General features: G+C 47.6%; 1 protein-coding gene across 5 annotated transcripts in view; it reads left to right on the forward strand.

The window, feature by feature from the left end:
* The window catches only part of KYAT1 (kynurenine aminotransferase 1), a 39244-nt gene that overhangs the window by 1756 nt on the left and 18150 nt on the right, over positions 1-19338 (forward strand). The window contains exon 1 of one of the 5 annotated variants that reach the window (XM_088841103.1): positions 113-206. The exons of 2 other annotated variants lie outside the window; for them this stretch is intronic. Coding sequence is in view for 1 of the 3 variants with exons in the window: in XM_088841100.1 (XP_088697226.1) it covers positions 630-770 (141 nt within the window). In the remaining 2 variants the exon portion in view is untranslated. 2 more of the 5 variants (XM_088841101.1, XM_088841100.1) reach the window with 2 other exon arrangements.

The raw sequence follows: 19338 nt of genomic DNA on the forward strand, positions 1-19338 counted from the left end.
CACCGTCGGGCGCGAACGCGGCGGCCAGGGTGTAGCCATCTTTTTGAGGGGCGCTCTTCTCCTCCCCTACACCCGCTCCGTTCCTGGTTGGCGCCATGTTGCTTTGGGGCGGAAGTGGCGGAGCCCGGGCTCCGCCCCTTTAAAGGGACAAGGATAGCTGTAACCTTCGGGGCGTAGGGACGAAGGGTGAAGCGGCGGAGGCGGGGGTGAGTAGCCGGTGCCGGAGCGTTGTTGCCCCGAGATCAGGTGCCGAGGCGGGAGGGCCTGACAGCTGGTTCCGAGCTTGATTGTGCCAGACTACTCGCTGCGTTTGGTGCTGCTGGTATAGCGGAGTGGCTACGCCGGAGAGGTTGACTTCAGTCCCTAGCTGTTGCGCGCGCTTCTCGCCGACCCGCACTCGGACACTGGGATCCGCCAGGCTGGTCCTCTCTGCATCCCCATCCCCCGCCCCACCCCCACTCGCGCGATCGTACCGTACGGGTGGGGAAGAGGGAGGCCAGGGCGACTGGGTGAATTCTGGGCGGAGCCGGGGCTGGAACCGGGTGCCAGACAGCTCTAAGTATCCCGAGTCCTCGGAGTTCCCAGATTTTTAATAGCAACGGCAACCGCGTTAAAAGAGAATCCGTACAATGGAATACTGTGCCACCGCTAAAAAAGAAAAATGTTCACCATGCACTAATAGGGGACCGCTTCCAAGATACCATAGATGGAAAAGTGAAGGGACGAAAAGAACAGCGTTGATCGCTGCTACCGTTTGTGTGAAAGAGAACGTGAGTGGGGGCGTGGGTGTCTGCCGTTGTGTGTTCATTCAGTTCAGTTCAGTCGTTCAGTCGTGTCCGACTCTTTGCGACCCCATGGACTGCAGCACGCCAGGCTTCCCTGTCCATCACCAACTCCCGGAGCTTACTCCAACTCATGTCCATTGAGTCAGTGATGCCATCCAACCATCTCGTCTTATGTCGTCCCCTACTCCTCCCGCCTTCAATCTGTCCCAGCATCAGGGTCTTTGCCAATAAGTCAGTTCTTCGCATCAGGTGGCCAAAGTATTGGAGTTTCAGCCTCAGCATCAGTCCTTCCAATGAACATTCAGGACTGATTTCCTTTAGGATAGACTGGTTGGATCTCCTTGCTGTCCAAGGGACTCTCAAGAGTCTTCTCCAACGCCACAGTTCAAAAGCATCAATTCTTCAGCGCTCAGTTTTCTTTATAGTCCAACTCTCACATCCATACATGACTACTGGAAAAACCATAGCTTTGACTAGACGGACCTTTGGTTTTAATATGCTGTCTAGGTTGGTCATAACTTTTTTCCAAGGAGCAAGCGTCTTTTAATATTGGCTGCAGTCACCATTTGCAGTGATTTTGGAGCCCAGAAAAATAAAGTCTGTCACTGTTTCCACTGTTTCCCCATCTATTTGCCATGAAGTGATGGGACCAGATGTCATGATCTTAGTTTTCTGAATGTTGAGTTTTAAGCCAACTTTTTCACTCTCCTCTTTCACTTTCATCAAGAGGCTATTTAGTTCTTCTTCACTTTCTGCCATAAGGGTGGTGTCATCTGTATATCTGAGGTTATTGATATTTCTCCTGGCAATCTTGATTCCAGCTTGTGCTTCATCCAGCCCAGTGTTTCTCATGATGTACTCTGCCTATGTTAAATAAGCAGGGTGACAATAAACAGCATTGACATACTCCTTTCCTGATTTAGAACCAGTTTGTTGTTCCATGTCCGGTTGTATGCAAGTCAGGTGGTCTGGTATTCCCATCTCTTTAAGAATTTTCCACAGTTTGTTGTGATCCACACAGTCAAAGGCTTTGGCATAGTCAATAAAGCAGAAGTAGACGCTTTTCTGGAACTCTCTTGCTTCTTCGATGATCAACGGACGTTGGTAATTTGATCTCTGGTTCCTCTGGTGTGTGTATCAGCCGGCTAGTGAGATGCATGGGTAATTAACTGTGGTGGCTTGGGACAGAGAACCGGGTCCTGGGTGCCTGGACAAGAGGGAAGAATTAACTACCATGCGCACAGGTTGGTTAAAAATAAAATGGGATGATGAGGATGTTAATAATAACTGGCTTCCATTTATATCCAGTGCTGGCCAGGTTGCAGCTCTCCTGCTGGGAAGTCTTGTATTTCCCCATTATTAAAGGAGAAAACAGGCTCAGAGATCAGGGACCTTAGTAATATCTTACAGCCAGGACGTGGAAAAGCTGGAACTTGAGCCTGGGAGCATTTTACACTAATGCCATTCTTGCGCATCCCACCGCCTCCTGAAAAGCATCTTTTGTTGTCAGCCTTACAGCTCTCAGCTTGGGACCTGGCACCCAGCAGGCATCCAGTAGCTGTTTATTGGCTGTCTATTGACTGAGGAAGTGAAACATACAGGCATCAACCAGCAGTGTAGAATGAAGAGAGGCACAGATTGGCGGCGAGAACCCAGAAGGGAGTACAAGGCTTGCCTTTTCTAGCCTAGAGTCTGGACCTGGCACATACCTCCCTGAGCCTCCATGTCCCCTCCTTCAGAACTAACTATGATCGCTGACACTGAGTGCTCCCTCATGTCCTACTTTATGCCTTACACACAGATTAGTCCCATTTTACAGATTCAGAAGTGAAGTACAGAGAAGTTAAGAAAGTTGCCCATCGCAGCATTGTAAATCAAGTATACTTAAAAAAAAAAAAAGGTTGCCCGAAGGGGGTCCTCACTCCCCGACTTCTGGCAAGGTTGTTGAGCTCCTCAGTCTCTCCCTCAGCCTCCTGGGACCATCAGCACTAATTCTTTGAGACACCTCAGGTCTGTTAGTTGAGCTGCCAGAGGCTGAGGAGCTGATGGAGAACAGGACAGACACACAGTTCCTGTCCTTAGAGTCTGGTGAGGGCAACAGACAACCTAGCTGTTGGCATCCATGGTGAGTGCTGTGGTGGGCGGGCAAGCTCAGGCCTTGGGAGCACAGAGGAGGTGGCATCTAGTTCAGCCCCAGGGGAGTCACAGAAGGCTTCTCAAAGGAGGTGACATTTAATCTGACTGAAAGATGCATAAGCGACTTCCCTGGTGGTACAGTGGTTAGGAATCCACTTTCTAATGCAGAGGACATGAGTTCCATCCCTGGCCAGAGAACTTAGATCCCTTATACCTAAGGGCAACTAAGCCCATGCTCCACAACTAGAAGAAAAAAAGCCCACGCCTTGCAACAAAGACCCAGCATAGCCAAAAAAAGACAGAAAGAGAGAAAGATGCATAAGGTATCTAGGAGGAGAAATCATGAAGCTGGGGTCTGGAGCAGAGACGCATTCATACCTGAAAATAATTGACATGATCAGAGACTGTGCAGGTTAGAAATGATCTGTCTGGTTTCTGCCTGAATCGGCTTTTTCCTCCTAGACAGTGCCTCCTCATGGCAACATGAGTGCCTCCAACATGGCATCCCACTCTCCACACCGCACTTAACCTTCCACATCTCCAAAGCGGAGGACTCCCTAATGTCATAATCCAGATTGGGGCAACAAAGGAATACAGGAGGGTTAGCAGTGAGACCTGGATTAGGGCATGGCAACCCACTCCAGTATTCTTGTCTAGAGAATCCCCGTAGAGGAGACTGGTGGGCTACAGTCCATGGTATTGCAAAGAGTTGGACACGACTGAGCAATTAAGCACAGCAATGAGAAAGTCCTTCATACTGATGCCCATCCCCCCCATTCATTAGGTCCCCAGAGTGGCAGCCAACTTGCTGACGTAGAAACTCTGCCCATGTGAACAAAGCTGTCAGCACAGAAATGTTCCTCCTGTCTTCCTGTCCATTCGTGTTCACCTGGGTTGTCAGGTCTCCCATGTGCTGGGACATTTAGCTGGGCACACCCGCTCCCCGCCTTCTGTAGCCAGCAAGCCAAAGTCACTCCAGCTTCAGGAAGAGATGAATCACCGTTACTCTTGCCCTAATAGACATGGGGCCACTTCCCACTCAGATGGCACTGCCTGCTCCCTGAAATATTTTCCGAACACTCATCCCACTTCCTCATTCTTGTGCAGTGATAGCTTTGGATTCATAGCTGAGGCCCTTCTGTGCTTTCCCAGGACTTTCACTTTGGGTAAGTCATTTCCCCACTCTGACAGTTTCTCCATCTGTACAACTGATATGACTCTTTAGTCTTTCTGCCAGCACTAAATATAGACACATATATTGTTTTCTCCTCCGTGTGTAAAAACTGCCCCAAAGAGTGAGATTTCAATTTTTGGATCTGGATCCTATGCCAGGAGGGAAAAGGAATGGCCTTCCTACTGTGTAACTCACTCAGGCTCCCCACCCACCAGCCCCTCTGGCCTGGGAGCCTACAGTCTCCAGAAACCATTTCTCTCTCTTTTGCCAATTCCAAAGCCAAGGGGCAAGCGTGCGTGCTAAGTCGCTTCAGTCATGTCCAACTCTTTGCAACCCTATGGACTGTAGCCCACCAGGCTCCTCTGTCCATGGGATTCTCTAGGCAAAAATACTAGAGCAGGTTGATGTGCCCTCCTCCAGGGGATCTTCCCAACCCAGGAATCAATCCTGCGTCTCTTATGTCTCCTACGTTGGCAGGCAGATTATTTACACTGGTGCCACCTAGGAAACCCAAAGCTAAGGGGGAACTGTGTCTGAGTCAGTGTACTTGTTAGAGCTCTCCAGACAGATGTCACCTCCCTTGGGGCAGAACCATTGACTCAACAAGTTTTCATCAGACAGTTGTCTTGGAGGGACTCTACATCTAAGACAAACCAAAAGATAAATGATTCATTATCCTCAAGAGATTTTATTGTCCTACTTGGTTAACTAATTTTTACGGAAAGTCTTAGAGGTTTAAATGTTAACAGTTTATTGTCATTGACAGGTTAAGTGGATCAGGTTAAGTGTGCTAAATGCTTTCTGAGGGATTGCATTATTATTTATTATTGTCCCATTGCACAGATGAGGAAGCTGAGTCTGGTTGTGGTAGGACTAAGGTCCTATAGCCCATTCAGAGTGGAGCCAGGACCATTTTATCCAAGTTCAAGTTCTAAATCCAAGCTTTCATCTTCTGTGGTTGTTGGTATAATAGACTGGTCTTGCCTGGACATGGTACCCAGGCCTCTCCTCCAGAGGTGCCATGGTTTGTGTTTTCTCAGTAACTGGACAGGGGAGGGGAGGAGGGGGATCTTCTGACATCTTTAGGCCAAGGATGGTAAACATCCTTCTAGGCACTATGGGAAGATGTAGATCTTCCCGGTAAAGAACCGACTCAGCCCAAACACCAAGTGTGCCACTATTGAGAAACACTAAAACCTGACATCCTTGCTCCACGCAATTGGCGTAGGTGATGTGCAGCCAGGCTGTAAAGCCAAAGCCACCTTTCCTGTCCTTGCAAGCTGCCATGCAGGGTGAAGCTGGATAAGGCATGGCTCATGTCCCCAGCGGCTGATGATCTCCTAGATGCAGGGGAGCTGGTAGAGGCAGAGGCGCCCACCTCCCGAGAGGATTTTTTGGGGGGACAAGTTTTTACTTTGGAAACAGGTAAACCAGGGGTTGAATCCCACCCAGCTCAGGCTCTCTCAGCTGACTGAGCTTTGTTCATTCTCCTCTTGAGCCAAACAGGGACGATGACGCCTTCCTGAAGGCTGTTGTGAAGATGAGCGCTTGGCACAGGAGTCAGGCACATCATAGGTGATCTGAGTTCTGGGGAGGGCCCAGACTGACCCGGAAGACTTCAGAGCTGGGGTTCAGCCCTGCCGGGGGGTCAGATTAAAGAGCCTGTTAGACAGGATATAGCTTGAGCAAAGGTGGGCAATATCTATTCAGAAGCAAATATTTGGGAGTGGAGAGAATACAGAAGCTGCAGAGTCTGGAATTAGGCCTGCTCCAGAGGCCAGGTTAGGAGGCTTTGGACTTTATCCGGTCTCCCTCCAGGCTGCATCCAGCAGGAGGTGTAGCTGACATCAGCAGCCAGAGGATTGGTCACTGAGGCCTGTCCCGAGGGGTCATCCACCTGCTGTTCACAAGTCCTGGTGACATCTGGCTGAGAAAGTGGCCAATAGTTGCTTAGACTGATGGAGGCGTGTATTGGGGGAGGCACTGACTGCTGGGCACCAGCCCCTTGCCTGGCAGCCAGGAAGTCTGAGATCTTAGATGCCTTGGAGGCTGCCCAGAAAGGCGTTCTGAAGGTCACCTGGTGCATTTAAGCTCCCTTCTCCAGGCAGGGTTGGCCTCCCTAGAGCTGCCGGCACTGCAGCACTTCTCAGACTAAATTTTAATAATAAAAACAACAATGATACATTTTTGAAACACTGACTCCTTGCCTGGCACCAGACTAAGTGGTTTTCGTGTGTTAACTCATTGACTTCTCACTACAACCCATGGACCAGGAACTATCATTATTTTCATTTCAGAAATGATACTTAGAAAGGTTTAGTAACTTGCCAGAAGTCACACAGCTAGTAAATGGTTTCAGTCCAAGGTGTGATTCCAGAATTTCACCGCCTCAAAAAAAAAAAACAAACAGTTTTTTCCCCAGGTGGTGCCATGGTAAAGAAATCTGCCTGCCAATGCAGGAGACACAGGTTCAATCCCTGGGTCAGGAAGATCCCATGCAGTAGGAAATGGCTATCCACTTCAGTATTCTTACCCTGAAAATTCCATGGACAAAGGATCCTGGCGGGCTGCAGTTCATGGAGTCACAAACAGTTGGACTAGGCACGCCTGCCCGCACACACACATGGAAGTTTATAAGACCCTCCCCAATCCAATCCCAGGGAAAGTCACTGTTAATAATTTACACACAAGCATATGAGGCAGTCCTTGCTTTCCAGTATAGTTAAATAACACCAGTCCCTCAATGAAAGTATTAGTCGCTCAGTCGTGTCCAACTCTTTACGACCCCATAGGCTGTAGCCTTCTTGGCTTCGCCATTCTTGAGAATTTCCAGGCAAGAATACTGGAGTGGGTTGCCATTTCCTTCTCCAGGGGATCTTCCTGACCCAGGGATCAAACCGAGGTCTTCCGCTGTGCAGGGAGACTGTTTACCGTCTGAGCCACCAGGGAAGTCCTCAATAACACAGTTCAAATTTCATTTGCCATATTATGTTACTTATGAGTAATTGCACCAAATGTGAACTTTGCTACTACTTCTTCCATTCACAAATCACTGCGGAAATGACAGATGCACAATGGTGAGTGACCAATCACATCACTTCTTTCAAAGTTGTTGATTGGTCAGTTCAGTTGGTTCAGCCGCTCAGTCGGGTCCGACTGTTTGCGACCACGTGGACTGCAACGCAGCCAGGCCTCTCTGTCCATCACCAGCTCCCAAAGTTTACTCAAACTCATGTCCATCGAGTTTGGATGCCATCCAACCATCTCATCCTCTGTCGTCCCCTTCTCCTCCCACCGTCAATCTTTCCCAGCCTCAGGGTGTTTTCCAACGGGTCAGCTCTTCGCATCAGGTGGCCAAAGTATTGGAGTTTCAGCTTCAGCATCAGTCCTTCCAGTGAACACCCAGGACTGATTTCCTTTAGGATTGGTCACCATGCGTGTTATTCAGTTCCTACACAGACAGCAAAGGCATGTGGTTTGTGTTGCCTCCTGTCTCCTAGTGATAAACCCATGTGACATTTTACAAAAATGTGTGAGCAAAAGAATAGGAGATAGCTGCCCAAAAGAGGGACTTGGGCCGCACACGTGAAAGCGCAGCACAGAAATGCAGAATGGTCAGACTGAAAGTGCAGTCTGAATTGAAGATAAGTAGAATGATTTTTTTAAATAGCTGGCAAGGACTTCTCAGGAGGTCCTGCAGTTAAGATTCAGAACTTCCAATGTAGGGGGCATGAGTTCAATCCCTGATCCAGGATCTAGGATCCGATAAATTGTGTGACACAGCCAAAAAAAAAAAAAAAGTAGCTGGCTCTAGGAATGTTGAACCTGCCGCTGTTTGCTGTTCCAGAAGCTCTAACTATGCAGCCAGGGAAACTTAGTGAAGGCACATCATATCAACATACGAATGAAAGCGGTTCTGACAAAAAGCATGATGTTGTCCCAAGGAAATGATGCCAGCAAAACCACCACATCAAAGGAACTGCCAGATATATTTCATAGCATTGAAAGTACAAAGGATAAAGTATTTTAAGTTGATCTGAACTTAGAAAGGAGTGTGATGATTCACCAGTGCATAGAGAAGATGTTGGTTCTGTATCTTAAGCTACACAACTGGAAGGCAAGCACTGTTTAAACGACTCTTGATGATTTCCCCCAGATTTATTGAAGTATAATTTCAGATAAAATTGTAATATAAAGTACACAACGTGATGATTTACTCTGTACGTACTTGGTGAGATGACTCCCACGAGCAAGCTAATGATGCGTCCATTCCCTCATGTAGCTACCCTTTTTAAGGGAGAGGATCTACTCTCTCAGCAGATTTCAACTGTACAACAGTAAAATATTGTCTACTGTCGCCACCAGGCCATGCATTAGATCCTCAGGATCATTCACCTTATACCTGAAAGTTTGTACTCTTTAATCGACCTCTTCCTGTTTCCTCCATTCCCAAGCCCCGGGCAACCACCACTGCACCCTCTGCTTCCATGAGTTCGATTTTTCTCTTTTTTTTTTTCAAATTCCACATATAAGTGATATTGTGCAATATTTATCTCTTTTCTTGCTGGCTTATTTTTGCTTACCATAACGTATTTCAGTTTCATCCATGTTGTCACAAATAGCAGGATTTCCTTCTTTTTAAAGACTGAATAATACTCCATTGTATATACACCCATACCATATTTTTCTTTATCCATTCACCCATCAACAGACACGTAGGTTGTTACCAAATGTCGACTCATGAATAATGTGGCAATGACCATGGAAGTGCAGATGTCTTCTTGAGATAGGACTTTCTTCCTTTGGATGTATACTCAGACGTGGGATTGCTGTGTCATCCTTGATACATTTTTACAATGAAAGAAAATACTTGAACTCTCAATGTTTTAATTTAAATTACCCTAGCAACTTAATAAGTATTGAATGTATTATTATTAGTTTCACTACTTTTTCACTTCTCTCTACATTTATGACAGACCATCAAGAGGTTTTTTTAAAAAAAAAATCTTTATTTCATGTCTATGATGCGTGTATGAGTGCTAAGTCACCTTATTCATGTCTGACTCTTTGTGACCCTATGGACTATAGCCTGCCAGGCTCATCTGTCCATGGGATTCTCCAGACAAGAATATTGGAGTGAGTTGCCATGCCCTCCTCCAGGAGATCTTCCCAACCCAGGGATTAAACCTGTGTCTCCTGTGGCCCCTGCATCATCAAGAGGTTTCAATGCTTTGACAGCACCTTTGAAAGGTCACTGAACAATCATAATTTTCCCCACTATTCAGTTTTCTCTGTGCAATGTCAGCTTGCATGGTCATTTTCACGGTCTCACAGTACAGTGCGAAGCGAGAACTCTGTGTGTGTATGCGTATGTCTGCACCACCGCATCTGTATCTATCTGTATAATTTAAAAATGCAACTGGAGGGTATTGTCTTCACCATGCCTCTGTTTTCGTACCATATATTTTGCATTGGGTCTTTTTTTTATTGGAGGCTAATTACAATAATATATTGGTTGGTTTTGCCATACGTTGACATGAATCCACCCCAGGTGTACATGTGTTCCCCTTCTTGAACCCCCCTCCCACCTCCCCACTGGGTCTTAAGTTGCGGCATGCGGGATCCTTTGCTGTGGGGCCTGGATTCTCTAGTAGCACGTAGGCTTCGTTGTGTGTGGGATGTCAGTTCCTCAACCAGGAATCAAACCTACTTTCCCAGCAATGGAAGGGCATAGTCGTAACAACTGAATCACCAGGGAAGTCCCCATACATTTTTACAATTGAGGTAGAATGCACAGAACACACAGTTAACCATTTAAAGTGTACAAGTCAGTGGCATTTAGTGTATTCACAATGTTGTGTGACCACCACCTCCCTCTAGTTTCAAAATATTTCTATTACCCCAGAAACTCACCCTGTGTCTATTGAATAATCACTCCACATTCCCTTCTCCATACCCTGGTAACTACTAATTTGCTTTCTGACACCACAGATCTGTCTATTCTGGACACATTCTGTGAAAGCAATCACATAAGAAGTGACCTTTTGTGTCTGACTTCTTAGGATGCTTTTGAGGTTTATCCGAGTTGTACCATGTATCAATGTGTCTGTTGTTCCTTCTTATGGCTAAACAGTATTCCATTGTATGAATATACCCCAATTTACCATTCATCTGTTGAAGGACATTTGAATTGTTTCCACCTTTTGGCTATTATGAATAATGCTGCCATTAACATTCATGTATAAGTTTCTGTGTGGACATTTGTTTTGTTTTTCCAGTATGAACCTAGGATTGGTGTTGCTGGGTCATAATCTAATTCTATGTTTGGACTTCATAAAAATGTAAAACTTTTGTGCATCAAAGGACACTATCAAGAATGTGATCAAAGTCATTGATTCATTTTGAGTTAAATTTTGTAGATGGAGTGAGATAGAGGTTCAACTTTATTCTTTTGTAAGGGGCTGCCCAGTTGTCCTAGCACCATTTGTTGAAGAAATTATTTTACCCCTACTGAAAGGTCTTGACACTTTGTCAAATATCATCTGGGCACAGATGTTTGAGTTTGTTTCTGGGCTCTCAATTCTGGTCCATTGGTCTGTCTATCCAATGCCAGTGCCACACTGTTTCAACTACTGTAACTTTGTACTATGTTTTGAAATCAACATGCATTTTTCATGTAACCTGAATATCATTTCACATCAGAATGCTAGGGGTGATCTCATTCCTTTTGGTGGCTGTATAGCGTTCCATTGTATGGATAAATCAAAACAAATTGAATCAGCCTCCAACTGATAGACATTGAATCGTCTTGTTTTTTTCTCACACACAATACTGCAATTATCATCCAGGTTTATGTATATGTATGAACATCCCTATAAGATAAACATCTAGAAGACAGAGTGTTTAAGTCAAAGAATAATATAAGTCACTAACATTAAGTTCCCTCCAGAAGTTATACCAGTTACTTTTAGTGCATCATAGTATTGACTTGGTGGATCTCAATCTTATTATTCTCTGCCTGAGACACAGAAAATAGTGTTTCATTGTAGTTTGCATTTTGTCAGTTATGACAAGGTTCAGCATCTCTTCAAGTTTACATGCTGTTTTCTTTTTGTGTGTGAATTTATATCTTTTGCCCACTTTTTTTTTCTATTGAAATGTTGGTCTTTTGTTATTGATTTACAAGAATCCTTTGCATATTAAGGCTCACACTGTTCTAGAATGGTCTGATTACTCATTTGTCTCCCTCATTCTGTGTGCACACCTTAAAGGGAAGGGAGGTATCCTATTCTCCCTTGTGTGCCTGGTGGCTAGCCTAGGGCATAACACATAATGGAAGTTCCATAAATACTTGCTGAAGTGATAAAAGGTGTGCACCTAAGTTCCCGCACCAGTTGTTGATAGTAAAAAGATGAACAAAGAAGAGTCCTGGTTCTAACGGAGCTCACAGTCTGATTGGAGAGATAAACATTCATTCTGTCACTTAGTGGAAGTTTATTGAGCATCTTCCTCTGAAACACATGCATAATAATGTCCCAGGCACCTGCTAGGATGAGAAAAATGCCAGGATTATGACTCAGGTGATATGGTCCCCCTGGAATCTGGGCTGGTTGGTGCCCCTCCCTGCTCATCACTATCCCCATCCATAAAATGTAAGCAACTAGATCAAATTCTCTCATTTCCCACTGAGCTTCTCTCAGTCTGTGCTTCATCGATTCTTTCTGGAAATAGTGAGTCAGTAGCCCAAGGGGCCGTGGGGTCACTGCTCAGCCTCCCCTTGCTCCACAGTGGCAGTGAGTACAGGCTTTGAAGTCTGTGTCCTGAGTTCAAATTCCAGCTCTGCTCCTTGCTAGCTGTGGCCTTGGATCTGTTACTTCGCCTCTTGATGGCACCTTTCTCATGGGATTAAAAGTGATGGAGCCTGTAAAGTGCTGGGCAGGCAGCCTGGCACAGAGAAAGTGTGCAGTAAATAAAAGGCTATGTTCATTACCCTTAAGCTAGTCATCAGGGCTGTGGAGGAGTTGTCCAGGGAAGACTTTCTTCCTGGAAGATGAGAGGTGAGGCACATGGGGAGTTGGAAATAGGTGTGGCTTGGGAAAGGCTGCCCCAGTGTGTTCCTGGTGTCTCTGCATGAGGCAATGGTGAGGGCTCCCAGGTGTCTGTGAATGAGCCCCGGTAGAGATACCTCGGTCAGCCCAGTTAGTGAAGAACTCTGGTCTGGGAGGCCAGCAGTCACACCTCGGGGTGGGCCTGGACCAGCACACTCCCCACCGATGGTCTCCTCTATAAAGTGAGGCCACACTCCCCTCTGAGACACAAAGTTGTCCTCTGTCCTAATGTATCGTATGACTTAATGTCTAGGGCCAGCTAGCCAGAAGTCTAGACAGGGCTGGCTCTGCATGTCCCCTGTTGGTGGCCTCGGGGACAACAAGCACCCATTTCCCCACAGGGCAATGCCTTGCAGGACTTCCCAGGTGGCTCAATGATCAAGAATCCGCCTACCAATGCAGGAGATGCAAGAGACCTAGGTTCGATTCCTGGGTCAGGAAGATCCCCTGGAGGAGGAAATGGCAACCCACTCCAATATTCTCGCCAGGAAAATTCCATGGACAGAGGAGCCTTGCAGGCTTGCAGTTCAGAGGTTGCAAAGAGTCGGACATGCAACACGCAAGCAGCATGCAACGCCTTAACACCTCGCAGTGTTGCTGGTGAGGGCAGCCCAGGCCACCTGTGCCCTTCCCACCCTCGGCTCAGACCCCCAGTGGCTTTCCCTTCCCTTCAAGTTCCTGGAAACTGTCCCCATGACACCCACGGGCTCAAAGGAAAGAGACATGTGCAAGTACTCAAGGGCAAACACTCTTATTTCCACAAGTAGTCACAACCACACACGGATTTACCCACATTCAAGGTCACATTAAAACTTTCAGGGACCCTATTCACTTCTACTTCATGGGACCCTTTCTCCATTAAAAAAATAATAACGAAGGAGAACTCCCTGGTGGTCCAGTGGTTTGGACTTCACACTCTCACTGCCAAGAGCCCTGGTTCAATCCCTGGTAAGGGAACTAAGATCCCATAAGCCACACAGCTTGGCCAATATATATATATATATACTTTATAACTATGTTGGTATAAAGAACAAATATCATCCAGGCTAGATTCATTATTATATTATATTTCCTTGTGAATGCGTGCTGTCGCCTCAGTCGTGTCTGACTCTTTGTGATCCCATGGACTGTAGCCCCCGGGCTCCTCTGTCTGTGGGATTCTCCAGGCAAGAATACTGGAGTGGGTTGCCATGCCCTTCTCCCAGGGATCTTCCGACCCAGGGACTGAATGCATGTCTCATGTCTCCTGCATTGGCAGGCAGGTTCTTTACCACTAGCACTTGTGTTCTTATTTTAAAATAAATTAAAATGAAAACACTTTCAAAGGCCCTTCAAACTATCACAGGCCCTCAGCACTAAGCCTCCTGAGATCTGATGAAGTCAGTCCCACTGACATAGGTCACATTGTATGAATTCAATGGGTATTCATAAAGCGCCCACTGTATTATTAACATTTGTCATTTACAGTCACCTTTTATGTGCCAGGCATTCAGTGAAGGGCTTTCCATGAACTCCCTTATTTTCATTTATCTTATGGATAGGGAAACTGACATTGAGAGAGGTGAAGTGACTTGCCCTGAGTCACACAGCCAAGGTGTGCAGGACCCCACAGCCTGTGTTCTGACCTTCTCCCCCGGTGTCTGCTTGGCACCCAGTCCCAGGCGGGCATCAAAGGTTTGGCAGGACAGACCTGCCCCACAAAGGGTGCAGTATGATACTCACTCCTGTGCCCACAGACTCACCCAGACACGCACACCAGTCGCTGCCCTGGCAGTCCCCTGCAGCAGAAGCCGGATCCTGGTTTCCAGCCCCAGCCCTGAGGTAGCATGAGTGGTTAAGCGTGTCCTCATCCTGCACAGGCTCTCCCCCGCTCCATGGAGCCAGGCGGCCCAGGCCACCCCCAGCCCCAAGGTACCACCTTTCCTGAGAGCTGGCAGTGAGAGTGAAGGGCCAAGACTGGCAGAGGAGAGGCAAGGGCCACACCTGGGATCTTAAACTGCGGGCATCCCGTGACTCGAACCCTCCCCTGACCTGCCGGAGCCCGTTTGAGTGTTTGTTGTTTTTCTGTCGCTCAGCTGTATCCCACTCTTTCCGACCCCAAGGACTGCAGCACACCAGGCTCCCCTGTCCTTCAGTGTCTCCCTGAGTTTGCTCAAATTCATGTCCAGTGAGTCGGTGATGCCATCCAGCCGTCTTGTCCTCTGTCATCCCCTTCTCCTCCTGCCCTCAATCTTTCCCAGCATCGGGGTCTTTTCCAGTGAGTCAGTTCTCCGCATCAGGTGGACAAAGTATTTGAACTTCAGCATCAGTCCTTCCAGCGAATATTCAGGGTTGATTTCCTTGGATTGACTGGTTTTTGTTGTTATATTATCGTTCTTACAAGTTTCCTTGCCTTTTTTGTTTTGCTTTTAACTTTTATTTATTTTTGGCTGCACTGGGTCTTTGCTGGTGCACTCGCACAGGCTTCACTATTTGTGGCACACGAGTTTTTTTACTCCGAAGCATGTGAAATCTTCCCAGATCAAGGATCGAACCCGTGTCCCCTGTATTGGCAGCCGGATTCTACCCTGTCACCCGGGAAGTCCCTTCCTTGCCTATTAAGGGGGGCAGGGGAGGGGTTGAGGATAGCACCTGCTTTCCAGGGCTGTTGAAAGGGCCTGATGACATCAGTAGAGTCCTTATCACAGTGCCTGGTGCCAAGTGAGCAAATTAAAACTGATTGTATTAATATTATTCCTACCTCTGTGATCAGGTGTGATTTGGGGCAGGGGAGTGCAGCCCCCTTAGGAGAAAGGCCAGAATTGATAGACATAAAGGGATGTGGGCAACCATGTCAGAAAGAGGATCAGCCTACCAGGCACCCACAGAGTTTGAACCAAGTGGTCAGGAGGTGGTCAAGGTGGGGGGTCCCCTAAGATTAAGTCCATCGGGGGAGTCAACAGGGTTTCAGGCACAGGACAGAAGCAGGCACCCCTGCACTCGGCCCATCTAAGGGGACCACCCATCCCTGTTCGCTCAGGATGGTGCTAGTTTTAGCACTGGAAGTCCAGTGTCCTGAGAAACCCCTCAATCCCGGGCAAGCGGGATGGTTGGTCCCCCCAGAACAGGCACGGCTTTGCACTCCAAGGCCAGCTCTGGGCTCACACCAGGCCATGAGCCTCCCATCCTCCGCTGAGGGGTTTGAAGCAGGCCGGCAGTTTCCCCCAGACACAGGGTGGAATGTCCTCCTCAGATAGTAATCGCACTGCCCTTTGTTGCTCCAAGCTCTGGTTCTTAGCCTCAGGGAGTAAATCAGAGGGTGAACTCTGACTGACTTCCCAGCCCCTGGAATCTCCCAGCTCGCCCCCACGGGCCTTTGCACCGCCTGGCACCCTTTCCCTTCCTCTGGGACTGGGCTTGAAGGCCGCGCCCTCCAAGGAGCCCGCCGGAACTCCTGCCGCAGGGTCCGTGCCCCCAGCGCCCTCTAGTGTCCGGTTGTATTAGTTTCCTGGGCGTCTGTACCAAAGTACCACACACACCGGGTGGTTTTAAGTAAAGAGAAATTTTTTCTCTTCACCGTCCTGGAGGCTGGAAGTCCAAAGTCAAGGTGTCATTGGGGCCATGCTTTCTCTGTCGGCTCCAGAGGAGGATCTGGTCCATGCTTTTCTCTTAGCTTCTGTGCTGTCAGGAGTCCTCGGAGTTCCTTGGCTCGTACACCCATTAATCTCTGCCTCACCCTCTCCCGTGTTCTTGTCTGGAGAATCCCAGGGACAGGGGAGCCTGGTGGGCGGCCGTCTATGGGGTCGCACAGAGCCGGACACAACTGAAGCGACTGAGCAGCAGCAGCAGCAGCTGTCTTCACATGACCTTTCTCCTGTGTGTCTGTGTTCTTTTCTCCTCTTCTTACAAGGAAACAAACTGTACTGGCAATGGTCCACTCTGATCCAATGAGACCTCGTCTTAAATTTTTTGAATATTCATTTATTTACTATTATTACTATTTTTTGGAGAGGGAATGCAACCCACTCCAGTATTCTTCCCTGGAGAATCCCATGGACAGAGGAGCCTGGTGGGCTACAGTACATGGGGTCACAAAGAGTCAGACATGGCTGAAGTGACTTAGCATGAATGCATTGCTATTTTTGTCTGGGCCAGTATTAGTTGCAGCACGTGGGACCTTTAGTTGCTGCATGTGGGATCTAGTTCCCTGCCTGCCTGCCTGCCAAGTCGCTTCAGTTGTGTCCGACTCTGTGCGACCCCATGGACAGCAGCCCACCAGGCTCCTCCGTCCATGGGATTCTCCAGGCAAGAATACTGGAGTGGGTTGCCATTTCTGTCTCCTAGTTCCCTGACCAGGGATCAAACCTGGGCTGCCTGCAGCCCAGAATCTTAGCCACTGGACCTCCAGGGGAAGTCCCCCATCTTAAATGGGTTACACCTTCAAAGGTCCTGTTTCTAAATAAGGCCACATTCACAGGTTGTTGTTTAGTCACTCAGTCATGTCTAACTCTCTGCGACCCCATGGACTGACCCCAAGAGCCCCAGGGGATCTTCCCGACCCAGGGATTGAACTTGCGTCTCCAGCATGTCTCCTGCATTGCAGGCAAGTTCTTTACCCCCGAGCCGCTGGGGAAATATTCACAGGTTACCAGAAGTTAGGACTTGGACATATCCTTTTGGAAGACATGATTCGAGCCATAACACACACCTTCGTGTTGGTCAGGAAATCCTTGCTGGATAGTAATGGAAACAGTGTTTGTGGGCATCTCTTGCCGGGCCTGGTCCATGCTGTGGTCTCAGCGCTTTGCCAGAACCTGGCCAGAGAACATGCTCTGGAGAAGCTGATGATTGAGTGAGGAGCAGAGGAGGAAGTGCCCCACCTTGGGACACATGACTAGTTTTCTGGGCTCTGAGATGCTTTGAAAGACCTTGGAGGAACAGGCTGGGTTGGGAGCAGAGTTTAGAAGGGACTAGGCTAGGGAGTTGCCTAGTTTAGGCCAGACTTATTTCTTTTCTTCCTTTCCCTCTTTCTCTTTTTCGGCTGTGCTGGATCTTAGTTGCGGCACGTGGGAAAAGATCCGTGTGGCATGTGGGATCTAGGTCCTTGACCAGGATCAAACCCAGGCCCCCTGCATTGGGAGCGGGGAGTCTTAGCCACTGGACCACCAGGAACGTCCCATAGGCCAGATTTATTTCTTATAAGCAAGGGCCAACAACTATCCACCTCCTAGAATCTTCTAGTGTGGGCAAGCCTGAGCATTTGCATCCATGACTGGGTTATAAATTACTCTCCTTTTATTTCTCCTCTATAGTAAAGTTAAAGGGTCACACTGATAGTTATGAAATGTTGTGAACAGATAGATTATATTGGACTTCCAGTTTCCAGCCCTGTGTGCAAGGAGCTTGGAAGTCATCACACTGTCCTTGTGAATAAAAAGCTGAGCCAAGGAAAAAATTAACACCTTTTCTTAGATTCATCAGAGAAGCGAGGCCACAGCGCAAACCGCCGCCCCCGGTTTGTGTATGTGTCCTCTCAGGCTGCTTTCCCAAAGCAGCAGACGACTTGAGGAGCTGTGACAAAGACTGTCTGCCCCGCAAAACCTAAAATATTTGCCCTGACCCAAGGCAGAAAATGTTTGCTGGCGCGGATATAAGATAGTTCAGTTCAGTTCAGTCGCTCAGTCGTGTCCGACTCTCCACGACCCCATGAATCACAGCACGCCAGGCCTCCCTGTCCATCACCAACTCCCGGAGTTCACTCAAACTCATGTCCACAGAGTCGGTGATGCCATCCAGCCATCTCATTCTCCGTCGTCCCCTTCTCCTCCCGCCCCCAACCTTTCCCAGCATCAGAGTCTTTTCCAGTGAGTCAACTCGTCGCATGAGGTGGCCAAAGTATTGCAGTTTCAGCTTTAGCATCAGTCCCTCCAATGAACATCCAGGATTGATCTCCTCTAGAATGGACTGGTTGGATCTCCTTGCAGTATAAGGGACTCTCAAGAGTCTTCTCCAACACCACAGTTCAAAAGCATCGATTCTTTGGCGGTCAGCCTTCTTCACAGTCCAACTCTCACATCCATACATGACCACGGGAAAAACCATTGCCTTGACTAGACGGACCTTGGTTGGCAAAGTAATGTCTCTGCTTTTTAATATATTATCAAGGTTGGTCATAACTTTCCTTCCAAGGAGCAAGCGTCTTTTAATTTCATGGCTGCAATCAGCATCTGCAGTGATTTTGGAGCCCAAAAAAACAAAGTCTGACACTGTTTCCACTGTTTTTCCATCTATTTCCCATGAAGTGATGGGACCAGATGCCATGATCTTTGTTTTCTGAATGTTGAGCTTCAAGCCAACCTTTTCACTCTCCTCTTTCACTTTCATCAAGAGGCTTTTGAGTTCCTCTTCACTTTCTGCCATAAGGGTAGTGTCATCTGCATATCTGAGGTTATTGATATTTCTCCCGGAAATCTTGATTCCAGCTTGTGCTTCTTCCAGCCCAGCGTTCCTCATGATGTACTCTGCATATAAGTTAAATAAGCAAGGTGACAATATACAACCTTGACGTACTCCTTTTCCTATTTGGAACCAGTCTGTTGTTCCATGTCCAGTTCGAACAGTTGCTTCCTGACCTGCATACAGGTTTCTCAAGAGGCAGGTCAGGTGGTCTGGGATTCCCATCTCTTTCAGAATGTTCCACAGTTTATTGTGATCGACACAGTCAAAGGCTTTGGCATAGTCAATAAAGCAGAAATAGATGTTTTTCTGAAACTCTCTTGCTTTCTCCATGATCCAGCGGATGTTGGCAATTTGATCTCTGGTTCCTCTGCCTTTTCTAAAACCTGCTTGAACATCTGGGAGTTCACGGTTTACATACTGCTGAAGCCTGGCTTGGAGAATTTTGAGCATGACTTTACTAGCGTGTGAGATGAGTGCAATTGTGCGGTAGTTTGAGCATTCTTTGGCATTGCCTTTCTTTGGGATTGGAATGAAGACTGACCTCTTCCAGTCCTGTGGCCACTGCTGAGTTTTCCAAATCTGCTGGCATATTGAGTGCAGCACTTTCACAGCATCATTTTTCAAGACTTGAAATAGCTCAACTGGAATTCCATCACCTCCACTAGCTTTGTTCGTAGTGATGCTTTCTAAGGCCCAC

The sequence above is a fragment of the Moschus berezovskii genome, chromosome 11 (genome assembly GCF_049115385.1).
Source record: "Moschus berezovskii isolate FMDL1 chromosome 11, NW_MosBer_1.0, whole genome shotgun sequence".
NCBI classification, from domain to species: domain Eukaryota; kingdom Metazoa; phylum Chordata; class Mammalia; order Artiodactyla; family Moschidae; genus Moschus; species Moschus berezovskii.